Here is a 17,363-nt window from a genome sequence, read left to right on the forward strand (position 1 = left end):
CATAACCAAAAGTCTACTCGCCTACACAGATTGTCCTGTTTCATGTTCCTTTCACTTGATGGCCGAGCTATCTTAGATCCTTATCTAATATCCTTTTCACAGGAACAAGAAACGGTTGACTTTCGTTTCTGTTTGCCTGATCGAAGTTCCGGCAAGTTGTGACAACCAGCACCCTATCAATCAATTTTCCAATGCGGAATGGTTGAAATGTCCAATATGCGCACCGAGATGGATACAGACACACCCTAAATTGGTGCACCTAAGTTTCGTTTCCCCAAAAAATCTAGGCACTGCATTATTTAACCCGGACCCAGTCATTTCTCCTGCAGTCACTGATACAGTCAACTGAGGAACCATGGAACCTCGTGAGTAACCTAAACCCCTAATGTATCTGGCTAAATCTAAATTGTGTGAAGTAGGCTAGGCTACAGTAACCAATGCATAAATGTGGCATACAATTTTAATGTAATTATATTTGCTCATTGTACATCCTTGCTTTTTTTTTAAACAGTTACGTTTATTGCGGTCGCAGTAGGAGCAGGTGAGACATTTGTCATGCTATTTAAAAATCGACTGTGACATAATTAAAACGGTAATATATTATCAGATTACCCTGTGTCAGTTTCATTTCAAACTAAAAACTGATGATAAGACAATATGAAATTCCATGGAAATACCAATATTGTGGATAGCCTAGTTTAAGTAGGCTAAGCTACCAGCAAAATGCCAATTCAACTCATGGTTAATGTTACAAGTGCACAATAAAAAGCATAGCTAACTACACATGTTAAATCATTTGCCGTTTTCACAGCTAATTTTGAGAGATTCCATTTTTTGTTAACATTTTACCCAATAACTTCAATTTGCTACTTGGCCAACTGTAGTAGGCTACATTTGACATGTTTATTTAAACTTTTAAGGGGCAGCGGTGGTCTTGGCTCCAATTGCCCTAGGCGCTGTAGGGTTTACCGCCGCTGGCATCGCCGCAAACTCTGTAGCAGCCGGCATGATGGCATCCGCAGCCACTGCAAGTAGCGGTGGTGTGTTGGCTGGAAGCACCGTTGCCGTTCTACAGTCGGCAGGTAATTACAGTCACATTTTCATGTGTTTAAATATCATAGTTAAAAATCAGTTTACATAATTGTGTTGTGTCCAATACAGTGGCAACTTTACAGAGAACCATATTGTCAATTAATTGCCATTAGTCACAGAATCAATAGGAATATGTTCTTGTGATAATCCCCAACTATACCTTGATCATCTCTCTTTATAATGTATTTCTACCACCTTGATTTTGCATATTAGAACATTGAAGACCTCTTATTTTCAGACAAGACAAGGCTATGATTTAATTTTACCTTTATTTAACCAGGCAAGTCAGTTAAGAACACATTCTTATTTTCAATGATGGCCTGGGAACAGTGGGTTAACTGCCTGTTCAGAGGCAGAACGACAGGTTTGTACCTTGTCAGTTCGGGGGTTTGAACTCGCTACCTTCTAGTTACTAGTCCAACGCTCTAACCACTAGGATACCCTGATGCCTGAGGTACATTATGTTGTGAATGCCACAGTGACCAAAGTATGTTGTGTTGTTTCCCTCTAGGTGCAGCAGGGTTAGCTGGGTCTACAACTGCAGTGGTGGCTGGTGTTGGAGGAGCAGTGGGAGGAGCAGTGGGAGAAGCAGTGGGAGGAGCAGTGGTGGCTGGTGTTGGAGGAGCAGTGGGATGGCTCACCGCTACAGCAGCTGCACTCTTCTCATGATCCAAATATTGATGATTGATAGCTGTCTTGGGACAGCTCTCGTCTAAGACACTTTTAATCACAAAGATCACCTCTTTAAATATATATATTTTTTAATCCTTTATTTAGGGATACATATAAACACTTGATAAGACGGTGAAGGAATGCTTAGTGTTAAAAAATATATATATTATTGAAGTTCATATCCTCAATATTGTGTGCAATGAAGGCAAATTATGACTGACCTGTTCTGTTTGGACATCTTGGTCAGCTGCACTTTCAAGCCCAGGGCTTTTTTATACCGTACTTTTTACTTTTTCATATTTCAGTTTAATACCTTCTTTATCTCAATCAAAGGTCAAGTGTTGCCAGATATAATGTAAACATTTGTCTGCTGTCTTTGTCTCTACATACAGTATGTGTCAGTACTTAAGTTAAAATACTTTAAATAGTACTTAAGAAGTTTTTTGGAGTATCTGTAATTTACTATTTATATTTTTGCCAACTTGTACTTTTACTTCACTAAATTCATTGTTACGGATACAGGTATTCTGGGGGTATTAGTAGGCGGATTTCTTCAAATCTGTACCTCACTGGTCTGTTGTACATTGCAGTGGTGTAAGGTACTTAAATAAACATACTTTGAATACTACTTAATACGTTTTTTGGGGTATCTGTACTTTACTTTACTATTTGCCAACTTGTACTTTTACATCACTACATTCCTAAAGAAAATAATTTACTTTTTACTCCTTACATTTTCCCTGATACCAAAAGTACTCGTTACATTTTGACGGGAAAATGGCCCAATTCACACACTTATCAAGAGAACCTCCCTGGTCATCCCTACTGCCTCTGATCCGGCGGGCTCACTAAACACAAATGCTTAATTTAATTTAATATAATGAATTTGAAATGGTTTTTACTTTTACTTTTGATACTTAAGTAACATTTTAGCAATTCCATTTACTTTTGATACTTAATTATATTTAAAACCAAATACTTTTAGACTTTTAATCAAGTAGTTTTTTACTTGTTGACTTTCACTTTTACTTGAGTCATTTTTTATTAAGGTATCTTTACTTTTACTCAAGTATGACAATTGAGTACTTTTCCACTATGGTCTATGGTTGCATTGGTATATCCTCTTTTAAGTTTCAATGGCAGACTACACCAATTGCTGTCACATACTGTACAATCCATTATACTTTGTGATACAGTAGTACAAAATTGGGGAAAAGGAAATTTACCCTGCCAAATATTAGCCCTCACTAAAAAAAAAACACCCCTTTCCACTTTCTAATCCTACTCCATGCCAACTGTCGGGGGGACAGAACACTTACACTCAACACCCCCTGCTATTCTTCTGCAGTAAAACCTCGCAATCCCAAGTACTTCTCTGCAGCTTCCACCACAACCTATATTTTCTGTGACCATGGCTATGAATACTATGAATACTAAGAAACTCACCTTACTGAAGCAAATATTATTCTCATCACTCTCTATTGGTCTCTGCCTCCTCTTTAAATCTGCGTATTCCTTCAAAGCTCAGTTGTCCTGAGTCTGCACAACTCTGCCAGGACCTAGGATCAAGAGAGACGCTCAAGTGTTTTAGTACTATATCTCTTGACACAATGAAAATAATCATGGCCTCTAAACCTTCAAGCTGCATACTGGACCCTATTCCAACTAAACTACTGAAAGAGCTGCTTCCTGTGTTTGGCCCTCCTATGTTGAACATAATAAACGTCTCTCTATCCACCGGATGTGTACCAAACTCACTAAAAGTGGCAGTAATAAAGCCTCTCTTGAAAAGGCCAAACCTTGACCCAGAAAATATAAAAACTATTGGCCTATTTCCATTCCTCTCCAAAAATTTAGAAAAGGCTCTTGCGCAGCAACTCACTGCCTTCCTGAAGACAAAACAATGTATACAAAATGCTTCAGTCTGGTTTTAGACCCCATCATAGCACTGAGACTGCACTTGTGAAAGTGGTAAATTACCTTTTAATGGCATCAGACCGAGGCTCTGCATCTGTCCTCCTGCTCCTAGACATTAGTGCTGCTTTTGATACCATCGATCACCACATTCTTTTGGAGAGATTGGAAACCCAAATTGGTCTACACGGACAAGGGCTGATTTCAAGGTTTTACTGCTAACCTACAAAGCATTACATGGGCTTGCTCCTACCTATCTCTCTGATTTGGTCCTGCCGTACATACCTACACGTACGCTATGGTCACAAGACGCAGGCCTCCTAATTGTGCCTAGAATTTCTAAACAAACAGCTGGAGGCAGGGCTTTCTCCTATAGAGCTCCATTTTTATGGAATGGTCTGCCTACCCATGTAAGAGACGCAAACTCGGTCTCAACCTTTAAGTCTTTACTGAAGACTCATCTCTTCAGTGGGTTATATGATTGAGTGTAGTCTGGCCCAGGAGTGGGAAGGTGAACGAACGGAAAGGCTCTGAAGCAACGAACCGCCCTTGCTGTCTCTGCCTGGCCGGTTCCCCTCTTTCCACTGGGATTCTCTGCCTCTAACCCTATTACAGGGGCTGAGTCACTGGCTTACTGGGGCTCTTTCATACCGTCCCTGGGAGGGGTGCGTCACTTGAGTGGGTTGAGTCACTGATGTGATCTTCCTGTATTTATGCTGCAGTAGTTTATGTGTCAGGGGGCTAGGGTCAGTTTGTTATATCTGGAGTACTTCTCCTGTCCTATTCGGTGTCCTGTGTGAATTTAAGTGTGCTCTCTCTAATTCTCTCTTTCTCCCTTTCTTTCTCTCTCTCGGACCTGAGCCCTAGGACCAGGCCTCAGGACTACCTGACATGATGACTCCTTGCTGTCCGCAGTCCACCTGGCCGTGCTGACTCATTATTATTGGACCATGCTGGTCATTTATGAACATTGGAACATCTTGGCCATGTTCTGTTATAATCTCCACCCGGCACAGCCAGAAGAGGACTGGCCACCCCACATAGCCTTGTTCCTCTCTAGGTTTCTTCCTAGGTTTTGGCCTTTCTAGGGAGTTTTTCCTAGCCACCGTGCTTCTACACCTGCATTGCTTGCTGTTTGGGTTTTAGGCTGGGTTTCTGTACAGCACTTTGAGATATCAGCTGATGTACGAAGGGCTATTTAAATACATTTGATTTGATTTGATTTACTCATAGGAATCTTCTCAGGATCCCTCATCCTGTACCCATCTTCCTCTACCACTCTCTTAACTGCTTCAGTATGACACTTTCTGTACTACTCTGACCCTGCTAACCTCCACCTGCCTTTCTCTCCCCAGACACCTCAGATCTCCAGCCCCATGGGCACCCCCACAGATAACACAACTTTCTCCACCGATACTACACATTCCTTCATCTCATGCCCTCCTGCACACTTCTCATATCTAGCAATCTCCCTCCTACACACTGCTGCAACATGACCATAAACTTCACACCTAATCCACTGTAGTATTTTTGGAACAAAAGCTCTCATGAGATAACTGATACATCTTAACTTGACCGTGTCGGACAAAGACTCTGCATCAAAACTCAGCAGGACAGACAATGTCTTCTCCGTTTCACCGACCTACCTACCTGGCCGGCTGGACCTACCTACCTGTACATAGGGTAGCAGTCTTTTAAGGTGTAGGGTAGAGTACCGGGTGGTAGCCGGCAAGTAACTGACTAAGTTCAGGGCAGGGTACTGGGCGGAAGCCGACTAGTGGTGACTATTTAAAGCAGTTTATACATTTTTTAAGCAGTTTTTCAGTCTGTCGGTCCCAGCTTTGATGCACCTGTTGTCATGCAGGTGAAAGAGGACCCAAAAGCGACTTGGCGAAAACAGAGTCTTTTCTTTAGTATGCGACCAATCGTCTGATTGGCCCTCTCTGCTTGACCGTTAGACTGGGGATGAAACCCGGAAGAGAGACTGACGGACGCACCAATCAAACGACAGAACTCCCTCCAAAACTGTGACGTGAATTGCGGGCCTCTGTCTGAAACGGCGTCTAACGGGAGGCCATGAATTCTGAATACATTCTCGATAATGATTTGTGCCGTCTCCTTAGCGGAAGGAAGTTTAGCGAGGGGAATGAAATGTGCCGCCTTAGAGAACCTATCGACAACCGTAAGAATCACAGTCTTCCCCGCAGACAAAGGCAGACCGGTAATGAAGTCTAGGGCGATGTGAGACCATGGTCGAGAAGGAATGGGGAGCGGTCTGAGACGACCGGCAGGAGGAGAGTTACCCGACTTAGTCTGCGCGCAGTCCGAACAAGCAGCCACGAAACGGCGCGTGTCACGCTCCTGAGTCGGCCACCAAAAGCGCTGGCGAATAGACGCAAGAGTGCCTCGAACACCGGGATGACCAGCTAACTTGGCAGAGTGAGCCCACTGAAGAACAGCCAGACGAGTGGAAACAGGAACGAAAAGGAGGTTACTAGGACAAGCGCGCGGCGACGCAGTGTGCGTGAGTGCTTGCTTAACCTGTCTTTCAATTCCCCAGACTGTTAACCCGACAACACGCCCATAAGGAAGAATCCCCTCGGGATCAGTAGAAGCCACAGAAGAACTAAACAGACGGGATAAGGCATCAGGCTTGGTGTTCTTGCTACCCGGACGGTAAGAAATCACAAACTCGAAACGAGCGAAAAACAACGCCCAACGAGCTTGACGGGCATTAAGTCGTTTGGCAGAACGGATGTACTCAAGGTTCTTATGGTCTGTCCAAACGACAAAAGGAACGGTCGCCCCCTCCAACCACTGTCGCCATTCGCCTAGGGCTAAGCGGATGGCGAGCAGTTCACGGTTACCCACATCATAGTTGCGCTCAGATGGCGACAGGCGATGAGAAAAATAAGCGCAAGGATGAACCTTATCGTCAGACTGGAAGCGCTGGGATAGAATGGCTCCCACGCCTACCTCTGAAGGCCAACCTCGACAATGAATTGTCTAGTGACGTCAGGAGTAACGAGGATAGGAGCGGACGTAAAACGTTCTTTTAGAAGATCAAAAGCTCCCTGGGCGGAACCGGACCACTTAAAACACGTCTTGACAGAAGTAAGAGCTGTGAGAGGAGCAGCAACTTGACCGAAATTACGAATGAAACGCCGATAGAAATTAGCGAAACCTAAAAAGCGCTGCAACTCGACACGTGACCTTGGAACGGGCCAATCACTGACAGCTTGGACCTTAGCGGAATCCATCTGAATGCCTTCAGCGGAAATAACGGAACCGAGAAAAGTAACGGAGGAGACATGAAAAGAGCACTTCTCAGACTTTACGTAGAGACAATTCTCTAAAAGGCGCTGTAGAACACGTCGAACGTGCTGAACATGAATCTCGAGTGACGGAGAAAAAATCAGGATATCGTCAAGATAGACAAAAACAAAGATGTTCAGCATGTCTCTCAGAACATCATTAACTAATGCCTGAAAAACAGCTGGCGCATTGGCGAGACCAAACGGCAGAACCCGGTACTCAAAATGCCCTAACGGAGTGTTAAACGCCGTTTTCCACTCGTCCCCCTCTCTGATGCGCACGAGATGGTAAGCGTTACGAAGGTCCAACTTAGTAAAGCACCTGGCTCCCTGCAGAATCTCGAAGGCTGATGACATAAGGGGAAGCGGATAACGATTCTTAACCGTTATGTCATTCAGCCCTCGATAATCCACGCAGGGGCGCAGAGTACCGTCCTTCTTCTTAACAAAAAGAACCCCGCCCCGGCCGGAGAGGAAGAAGGCACTATGGTACCGGCGTCAAGAGACACAGACAAATAATCCTCGAGAGCCTTACGTTCGGGAGCCGACAGAGAGTATAGTCTACCCCGAGGAGGAGTGGTCCCCGGAAGGAGATCAATACTACAATCATACGACCGGTAAGGAGGAAGGGAGTTGGCTCGGGACCGACTGAAGACCGTGCGCAGATCATGATATTCCTCCGGCACTCCTGTCAAATCGCCAGGTTCCTCCTGAGAAGTAGGGACAGAAGAAACGGGAGGGATGGCAGACATTAAACACTTCACATGACAAGAAACGTTCCAGGATAGGATAGAATTACTAGACCAATTAATAGAAGGATTATGACATACTAGCCAGGGATGACCCAAAACAACAGGTGTAAACGGTGAACGAAAAATCAAAAAAGAAATAGTCTCACTGTGGTTACCAGATACTGTGAGGGTTAAAGGTAGTGTCTCAAATCTGATACTGGGAAGATGACTACCATCTAAGGCGAACATGGGCGTAGGCTTCTCTAACTCTCTGAAAGGAATGTCATGTTTCCGAACCCATGCTTCGTCCATGAAACAACCCTCAGCCCCAGAGTCTATCAAGGCACTACATGTAGCACCCGAACCGGTCCAGCGTAGATGGACCGACAAAGTAGTACAGGATTTTGATGGAGAGACTTGAGTAGTTGCGCTCACCTGTAGCCCTCCGCTTACAGATGAGCTCTGGCTTTTACTGGACATGAATTAACAAAATGTCCAGCAACTCCGCAATAGAGGCACAGGCGGTTGGTGATCCTCCGTTCCCTCTCCTTAGTCGAGATGCGAATCCCTCCCAGCTGCATGGGCTCAGACTCTGAGCCAGAGGAGGGAGATGGTTGCGATGCGGAGCAGGGAAACACCGTTGATGCGAGCTCTCTTCCACGAGCCCGGTGACGAAGATCTACCCGTCGTTCTATGCGGATGGCGAGAGCAATCAAAGAGTCCACATCTGAAGGAACCTCCCGGGAGAGAATCTCATCCTTAACCACTGCGTGGAGTCCCTCCAGAAAACGAGCGAGCAGCGCCGGCTCGTTCCACTCACTAGAGGCAGCAAGAGTGCGAAACTCAATAGAATAATCCGTTATGGACCGTTCACCTTGGCATAAGGAAGCCAGGGCCCTAGAAGCCTCCCTACCAAAAACTGAACGGTCAAAAACCCGAATCATCTCCTCTTTAAAGTTCTGGAACTTGTTAGAGCAATCAGCCCTTGCCTCCCAGATAGCTGTGCCCCATTCTCGAGCCCGGCCAGTAAGGAGTGAAATGACGTAAGCAACCCGAGCTCTCTCTCTAGAGTATGTGTTGGGTTGGAGAGAGAACACAATCTCACACTGCGTGAGAAAGGAGCGGCACTCAGTGGGCTGCCCGGAGTAGCAAGGTGGGTTATTAACCCTAGGTTCTGGAGGCTCGGCAGGCCAGGAAGTAACAGGTGGCACGAGACGTAGACTCTGGAACTGTCCAGAGAGGTCGGAAACCTGAGCGGCCAGGTTCTCCACGGCATGGCGAGCAGCAGACAATTCCTGCTCGTGTCTGCCGAGCATGGCTCCTTGGATCTCGACGGCAGTGTAACGAGCGTCTGAAGTCGCTGGGTCCATTCCTTGGTCGGTTCCTTCTGTCATGCAGGTGAAAGAGGACCCAAAAGCGACTTGGCGAAAACAGAGTCTTTAATCCAGTAAAGTAAATACAAACAAAAAACACAACTTTCACTCGAAATTACGAGGACAAACTGGAGACTCGATCTTGAACAGCAGGTGAACAGCAGGTTGCCTCGGGAAGGCACTTGAACCAGACAGACTCAGACACCTGCTCACCACGCAGCATCTGAGGAAAACACGACACGACAGGGCGATACACAAACACAGCACGGTGAATTCTAGACAAGGAACCGACAGGACAGGAACGGAACACAAAGGAAGAAATAGGGACTCTAATCAGGGGAAAGGATCGGGAACAGGTGTGGGAAGACTAAATGATTGATTAGGGGAATAGGAACAGCTGGGAGCAGGAACGGAACGATAGAGAGAAGAGAGAGCGAGAGAGTGAGAGAGGGAGGGGGAGAGAGAGGGATAGAAAGAGGGAAAGAACCTAATAAGACCAGCAGAGGGAAACGAATAGAATGGGAAGCACAGGGACAAGACAAGATAATAAATGACAAAACATGACACCTGTACTGTTGATGCATTTTAGATGGTAGTGGAATGAACCACTATTTCGTCCCTTTGCTATATCGGCATTGAACACGTCACCCTCCCTATGAGAGGGGGTGACCTTGACAATTTATTGTTAAAAACGAGAGGCCGCCTGGATTTTTTATTTAAAGACCCTTTCTCCCTTCGGTCTCAACGTAGACATTGCTCTGAAGCAATTCTTGGGATTATTGTGATTTTGCTATTCATTGTAAATGTTTGTTGGCCTATGTAGCCAAATTGTATCCATGATCGAATGTTATCCATTCATGCCTTTTTATATATTCTATTTATGTCTGTAAATCAACCAAATTCAATCAATCAAATTAAGCCACCATGATTACAGACACCTGTGTGCCTCCTTTCAAAGGTTATAAATTAGTGGCCTGCAGTGTTTGTCATTATACCCTGATGAATACAGCTTGTCTGTCAAAACATTGGTTATAAAATGATTGCATCTGACCTCCTAGAGTGTGAGGCTCTCCTTTTCAAGTGTTCTACTCCGCTAGCCGTCAACTTGCCTAAACAGGTGTTGTTTATTTTGTCTCCAGTAGGGTGAACAGACCATAGTTTGGGTGGCTGAAGTCCTTGATGATCTTCTTGGCCTTCCCGATGATTTGGGCTGACCACACCACCCTCTGGATAACCCTGCGCTAGTGGACGGTGTAATTGACGTACCAGGCTGTGATACAGCCCGACATGATGCTCTCAATGGTGCATCTGTAGAAGTTTGTGAGGGTCTTAGTGGCCAAGCCAAATTTCTTCAGCCTCCTGAGGTTGAAGAGGCGCTATTGTGCCTTCTTCACCACATTGTCCAGTAGCTACAGTGCATTTGGGAAGTATTCAGACCCCTTCCCTTTTTCCAAAATGTTTTACTTTACAGCCTTATTCTAAAATCGATTAAATACATGCTTTTCCTCAATCTACACACAATACCTGATAATAACAAAGCGAAAACAGGTTTAGAAAATGTTGCTAATTTATTACAAATTAAATTAAAAATACCTTATTTACATAAGTATTCAGACACTTTGCTATGATACTAGAAATTGAGCTCAGGTGCATCCTGTTTCCATGGATCTTCCTTGAGATATGATTGAGTCCACCTGTGGTAAATTCAATTGATTGGAAATTATTTGTCTATATATAAGGTCCCACAGTTGACAGTATATGTCAGAGCAAAAACCAAGCCGAGGTCAAAGGAATTGTCCATCGACCTCAGAGACAGGATTGTGTCGAGGCACAGATAAACCCTTTTTGTTTGCTGCCTAACCAATGACTGTGCTGTGTACAGCGGCACTTAAGGAGGGGAGTCCATTTGTAAAAAATAAAAGAAACAATGCTATATCTGTGCGCTGACTAGGCTTACTGATGTCTATTCAGTTTGAGAGGGAGAGCGTGAAGATGAGGAGGACCAGAGGTATTTAAATGTTTTATTTTATTCCACATTAGCTACTGCCAAGGCAGCAGTTAATCCTCCTGGGGTCCAAAGTTTGCTACTGATTTAATTGATTTTAATTCAATTTATATGGACATGATTATATAAAACCACGCTTTAGTCCGCAATGCTTTATGGAATAGGTTTTGTTGTGCCTGCTTCACTACGGTCATGCTGTGCTTGGACCATGTTAGTTTGTTGGTGATGTGGACACCAAGGAACTTGATGCTCTCAACCTGCTCCACTGCAGCCCCATAGATGAGAATGGGGACGTGCCTGGTCCTCTTTTTCCTGTAGTGCACAATAAACCTCCTTTGTCTTGATCACGTTGAGGGAGAGGTTGTTGTCCTGGTACCACACGGCCAGGTCCCTGACCTCCTCCCTATAGGCTGGCTCGTTGTTGTTGATGATCAGGCCTACCACTGTTGTGTCATTGGCAAATTTAATGATGGTGTTGGAGTCGTGCCTGGCCGTGCAGTCATGAGTGAACAGAGAGTACAGGAGGGGGCTGAGCACGCACCCCTGAGGGGCCCCTGTGTTGAGAATCAGCATGGCAGATGTGTTGTTACCTACCCTTACCACCTGGGGGTGGCCCGTCAGGAAGTCTAGGATCCAGTTGCAGAAGGTGTTTAGTCCCAGGGTCCTTAGCTTATTGATGAGCTTTGAGGGCACTATGGTGTTGAACGCTGAGCTGTAGTCAATGAATAGCATTCTCACATCGGTGTTCCTTTTGCCCAGTTGGGAAAGGGCAGTGTGGAATGAAATAGAGACTGCATCATCTGTGGATCTGTTGGGGTGGTATGCAAATTGGAGTGGGTCTAGGATTTCTGGGATGATGATGTTGATGTGAGCCATGACCAGCTTTTGAAAGCACTTCATGGCTACAGACGTGAGTGCTATGGGTCAGTAGTCATTCAGGCAGGTTCCCTTCGTGTTGTTGGGCACAGGCACTATGGTGGTCAGCTTAAAACATGTTGGTATTACAGACTCGACAGGGAGAGGTTGAAAATGTCAGTGAAGACATTTGCTAGTTGGTCAGCGCATGCTCGCAGTACACGTCCTGGTAATCCATCTGGCCCTGCGGCCTTATGAATGTTGACCGGTCTTCCGGTACAGCTGGTGCTCTCATGCATGTTTCAGTGTTATTTGCCTCGAAACGAGCATAGAAGTAGTTTAGCTCGTCCGGTAGGCTCGTGTCACTGGGCAGCTCTCGGCTTCCCTTTGTAGTCTGTAATGGTTTGCAGGCTCTGCCACATCTGACGAGCGTCAGAGCCGGTGTAGTACGACTCGATCTTAGTACTGTATTGAGGCTTTGCCTGTTTGATGGTTCGCCGGAGGGCATAGCGGTATTTCTTATAAGCTTCCGGGTTTGAGTCCCGCTCCTTGAAAGCAGCAGCTCTAGCCTTTAGCTCAGTGCGGATGCTGCCTGTAATCCATGGCTTCTGGTTGGGGTATGTACGTCATTGATGCACTTATTGATGAATAGATGTGATGTAGATGTGGTATACAGATGTGGTGTACTCCTCAATGCCATTGGAGGAATCCCGGAACATATTCCAGTCTGTGCTAGCAAAACTGTCCTGTAGCTTAGCATCTGCTTCATTTGACCACTTTTTTAATGATCTAGTCACTGGTGCTTCCTGCTTTAATTTTATACCCTCTTTTTTAACAATAGCCTGTGTAGGAATCAAAACCTCTCCGGTGCTGCAGCATGCACTCATTCATGCTCTGTTGTGGTTTTAAAAAATATTCTGTTTGTCTCCAGTCGTGTAAAATGACATAGAATTGCATGAAATGTGTTTTATAAAAGGCAATTTTTTTCTCGGACTGAATATAAGATGATTGATTTATGCAGTCATTTTATTATAATGGATATATTTTAAACCTCCACTTGTCTGCGAATCCACAACCTTCTGGCTACTTTGCCATGTAATGCTTACAAAACAAAGAACAGTTTCTAAAACTGCACATTTATGGCTCTGGTCTTTCCTAGGAGTGAGGGTAAATGGTAGGCATGTTCTCTGCTATTCACTTTGTTTTAGTTATTATTTTGGGTATAGGGAAGGGTCACTTCTTTTTTTTCAAGTGTTCAGGGTAGGTCGGGTAAAAAATATATATTATTGAAATTGGAACTGGAATTGAATCAGGGTGTGTGTAGTGACACCTCTATCACAGTGCCTTAGTGCGCTGCACCACTTGGGAGCCCAAAGATTCAGGGTTTGATGGACAACTTTGAGAGCCAAAGGACTTTAGAGTTTTGATGACAAGCTCATTTGAATACATTTAATTGGTCAATTGGTCATGAAAGTTTCTTGCAGACTTAAAGGAGAATCAATAGTAAAAATATATAAATCACAACATTTGGAGTGACAAGGTTGTCATCTGACAGCGATGATATGATAATATAAATCTATGTAACTGAATTGATTTTGTAAAATGTAACCGAGTAAAAAACAAGTTACTTCCTTCAGAAATGACTAGAGTAAGAGCACAAGTACAGCCCACAGAGAGTAACTAGAAAAGTACTAGTTCCTCCCAAAATGTACTTAAAGCTGCAATATGCAACTTTGTGGGCGACTGACCAAATTTACATAGAAATGTAAGTTATAGATCTGTAAATACTCATTGAAAGCAAGTCTAAGAAGTGGTAGATCTGTTCTATGTGTGCTATTTTTTTGCTTCCCGTTCTTAAGTTATAGTTTCTGCATCTTTTACTTTCGGTTTTGTACACCAGCTTCAAACAGCTGAAAGAAAATACAATAATTTTGGTTTTGGAAAATATATTTCACAGCGGTTTAGATTGTACAATAATTCTCTACACAATGACTGCTTGTTTTGTACCAAACTGAAATTAGGCAAACTTTTAGAAGAAGTTTAGCAACCAGGGAATGTCGGCTCAATTTCTACATATTGTCAACAACAACAAAAATATTCTAAGAAATGTCAAAAATGGTGCAAAAATGTCTAAAACTGCACAGACAGGGCCTTGCTTCTAGCTCTTAGGAAACTTTGCAGCATTTTATTTATTTATTATTTATTACATTATTAGCCCAGAAAATGTTTTGTGTTATTAGATACAGCCGGGAAGAACTATTGGATATCAGAGCGGCGGTAACTCACCACCACTACTAGCATTATGACCAGCAATGGGACTTGAATTGAACTGATTAAAGAGGCCGACCCAAAACAAAGCCGGCGATGGAAAGGTACTCGGAGTGGTCTTATAGTCCGACTTAGGAGGCACACACACCACCCACCGCTTCCGAATATATTACTCGCTAATGTCCAGTACCTGGATAATAAAGTTGGTGAGCTCAGGGTGAGGGTTTCTTTCCAGAGCAACATCAGGGATTGAAACATACTCTGTTTCACGGAAACATGGCTCTCCTGGGATATATTGTCTGAGTCGGTCCAGTCAGCTGGGCTCTCAGTTCATCGAGTAGACAGGAATAAGTATCTCTCCAGGAAGAAGAAGGGCAGGGGTGTATGCTTCATGATTAATTATGTAATTGTGATGACATACAGGAACACAAGTCCTTTTTGTTCACCTGACCTAGAATACCTCACAATCAAATGCCGACCGTATTATCTCCCAAGATAATTTTCTTCAGTTATAGTCATGGCCGTGTATATCCTCCTTCAAGCAGATACCATGGCGGCCCTCAAAGAACTTCACTGGACTTTATGCAAACTGGAAACTACTGTCAAGACGTGGCCCTTTCTGGGTATAGATCGTTGCTTCCCCTTTCTCTCACACTCTCCTAAACCCAGGTTCTGTTATCTCAGGTTGTAAATTCCTGTCGGAGACTCCCCCTGGCCATGCAGAAAGAGAGACCACAGAGTGAACAAAGGAGTTCACGTGGCAGAACTCCTAAATCTCCAAAATGGGAAAACGAAACTATATGTCCACTTGTGAGAATGTGAGAAATGTCTGTGGACACTTAAGGGACTGGTATGAAGAGTGTGTTTCATTTGGTGACCTCACAAAGGGCAGGAAACATACATAACTATATATCTGAATGTGTACATATGGTGTTTGCATCTAATTCTTGTATAAAATGAATGAGTAAAGATTAAACTATTTTTTGAAATGATGTAATCTGATGTTAAACCTTTAATGTGAGAGAATTGTATTCCCTTTAAAGTTTAACTAAGTCATTGGTCTGCCCCTGTGAGCGCAAACATGATCAGGCGTCCTTTTTACTGTTACGAATAAAAGCTCCTTCTAAGAAAATTTTCTTTAGACTGAGCAAACCCACAGCGTGAGCTGTGATTGCGAATAGTTTACACCACTCATACCTTGGTTTAAGCTGAGGTGGCACAGGTTTGACTACCAAAACTAGAAATGGTTAATGGTTAAACTCTGAGACTATCGATCCCTACAGAATAAGAGCAAATCTTAGATACTAATTACTAGTCTGCAGCTAGAAATGATGTAAACCTGGGATGAGAATAATCGACACCCGCCGAAACATCTATTCTATGAGAACATTTCTGAATGGTACTCTGAAGTATCCATTCTAACCACAAAAGACTTCAGGGAAACAGAAAGAGAGAGACTCGGATGAACTCTTCAGCAGACGGACCTGATTCCAACAGAAAGATCACAACGACACATGGGCGTAAATGTATATTGATTGCAATTATTCCTGAATGAGTGAGCGTTCATGTGCAAAGGATTCGAATTTCAATGAATATATTTAACAACTGTGTGTTGTGATCCCTTTTGTCTTTCCCGCTTCATTCTCAGTCCACACCCACTTCCATTCATCCACCAAGCCGTCATATCGACTTAGCCCACTAGGGATTCTTCCCTATCGTTTGTTAGTAACCAATATTGACTGTTGGTTTGTTTATGCACATCTGTGATTATTTAGTTAGTTAGTAAATAAATGATTAAGCCAATTGGTGTTGGATGATTTATATTAAAGGATGGGTTCGTGTGTAGATAACCAACAATTTACGACGTTTGGAATGAGACTGACGTGAGGTAAAGAATAATTCATTAATAGAAGACTAATTGATCAGATAATAAAGTATCTGAAGAGTTGTATTCGGAAAATTCAAAATTTGTAATCTGAAGATTTTCCATGGTGCCCCGACTTCCTAGTTAATCACATTTACATGATTAGTTTAATCGAGAATTTTCTTTGAAAAAATAACAGTCTTCACTCTTAATGATGCCAAAGACACGACACCACATTTCCTGAGTCCGCATTTATTGAAGCTGGGGATTTTAACAAAGCAAATTTAAGAAAAAGGCTGCCAAAGTTCTATTAACACATTGACTGTAGTACTTGCGTTGCTAAAACACTCGAACACTGTCACTTCAACTTCCGGGAAACTTACAGGGCCCTCCCCCGCCCTCCTTTTGACTAATCTGACCACAACTACATTTTGCTCCTCCCTTCCTATAGGCAGAAACTCAAATAGGAAGTACCCATGCTAAGGATTATTCAATGCTGGTCTGACCAATAGGAATACATGCTTCAAGATTGTTTTGATCACGCGGACTAGGATATGTTCCGATTAGCTTCCATAAATAACATCGACATATACGCTGATACGGTGACTGAGTTTATCAGGAAGTGTATAGGAGATGTTGAAGTAGAAGCTAGCTAGCTTACAATGAATAACAACAAAAAATATCTAGTTAACAGAAGAAAGGAAGACAAAATAAGGACAAAAGAAGGACAGAAGAAAAAGGAAAAGAAAGAGGACAACAAAGTGAAACAGTCAGCACTTCTATTGCAACTTCGTATTTCGTCGTCCTAACGTAGTCTACACTGCTATCTGCCCAGCAGCTAGCCAGCTAGCAAACGTCCACCGTCTACCGAATAGCAGCACTGTAGAAACTATTACACTCAACTGAACGACTTGATTAGTGTAGTGTTAGCTAGCTACATAGTTGTCTTTGCTGTCTTCGTATCCAAGATAATTGTGTAGTTTAGAGCGTGTAGTCTTAGAGTGATTATCTTAATTTACCGAGGTTAGCTAGCCAGCTATTTGTCGTCCTTAACGTAGGAGACACTGCTAGCTAGCCAACAGCTAGCCAACGTCTACTGAATAGAACTTCCGCACTCAACAACCCGGTCGCATTCCGCTTCGCTCCACAGGTAGTATCACATTTTTCATTTCATTTCTTTACAGCACAACGGTTTGATTTGTTTGATCGTAGCTAGCTACATAGCTAGCTACATAGCCGTCTGTGTATCAAAGATAATTGTGTAGTCTAGAGCGA

At 43.5% G+C, this 17,363-nt stretch overlaps 1 protein-coding gene across 1 annotated transcript; it reads left to right on the forward strand.

Moving 5' to 3' along the window:
- Positions 1 to 2,392, forward strand: LOC124001565 (interferon alpha-inducible protein 27-like protein 2A). The gene is made up of 4 exons (XM_046308464.1): positions 1 to 365; positions 512 to 541; positions 921 to 1,082; positions 1,604 to 2,392. Exons 1-4 carry the CDS (start codon positions 356 to 358, stop codon positions 1,759 to 1,761), a joined length of 360 nt encoding a protein of 119 aa, XP_046164420.1. The 5' UTR covers positions 1 to 355; the 3' UTR covers positions 1,762 to 2,392.
- Positions 2,393 to 17,363: the final 14,971 nt, after the last annotated feature.

This window comes from Oncorhynchus gorbuscha, linkage group LG17, assembly GCF_021184085.1.
Source record: "Oncorhynchus gorbuscha isolate QuinsamMale2020 ecotype Even-year linkage group LG17, OgorEven_v1.0, whole genome shotgun sequence".
NCBI classification, from domain to species: Eukaryota; Metazoa; Chordata; class Actinopteri; order Salmoniformes; family Salmonidae; genus Oncorhynchus; species Oncorhynchus gorbuscha.

Bases quoted from the DNA above. Each gene is read 5' to 3' on its own strand.
- LOC124001565 (XM_046308464.1), top strand. The intron at 542-920 runs GTGAGACATTTG...TAAACTTTTAAG, and splicing joins TGCGGTCGCAGTAGGAGCAG to GGGCAGCGGTGGTCTTGGCT. The intron at 1,083-1,603 runs GTAATTACAGTC...GTTTCCCTCTAG, and splicing joins TGCCGTTCTACAGTCGGCAG to GTGCAGCAGGGTTAGCTGGG.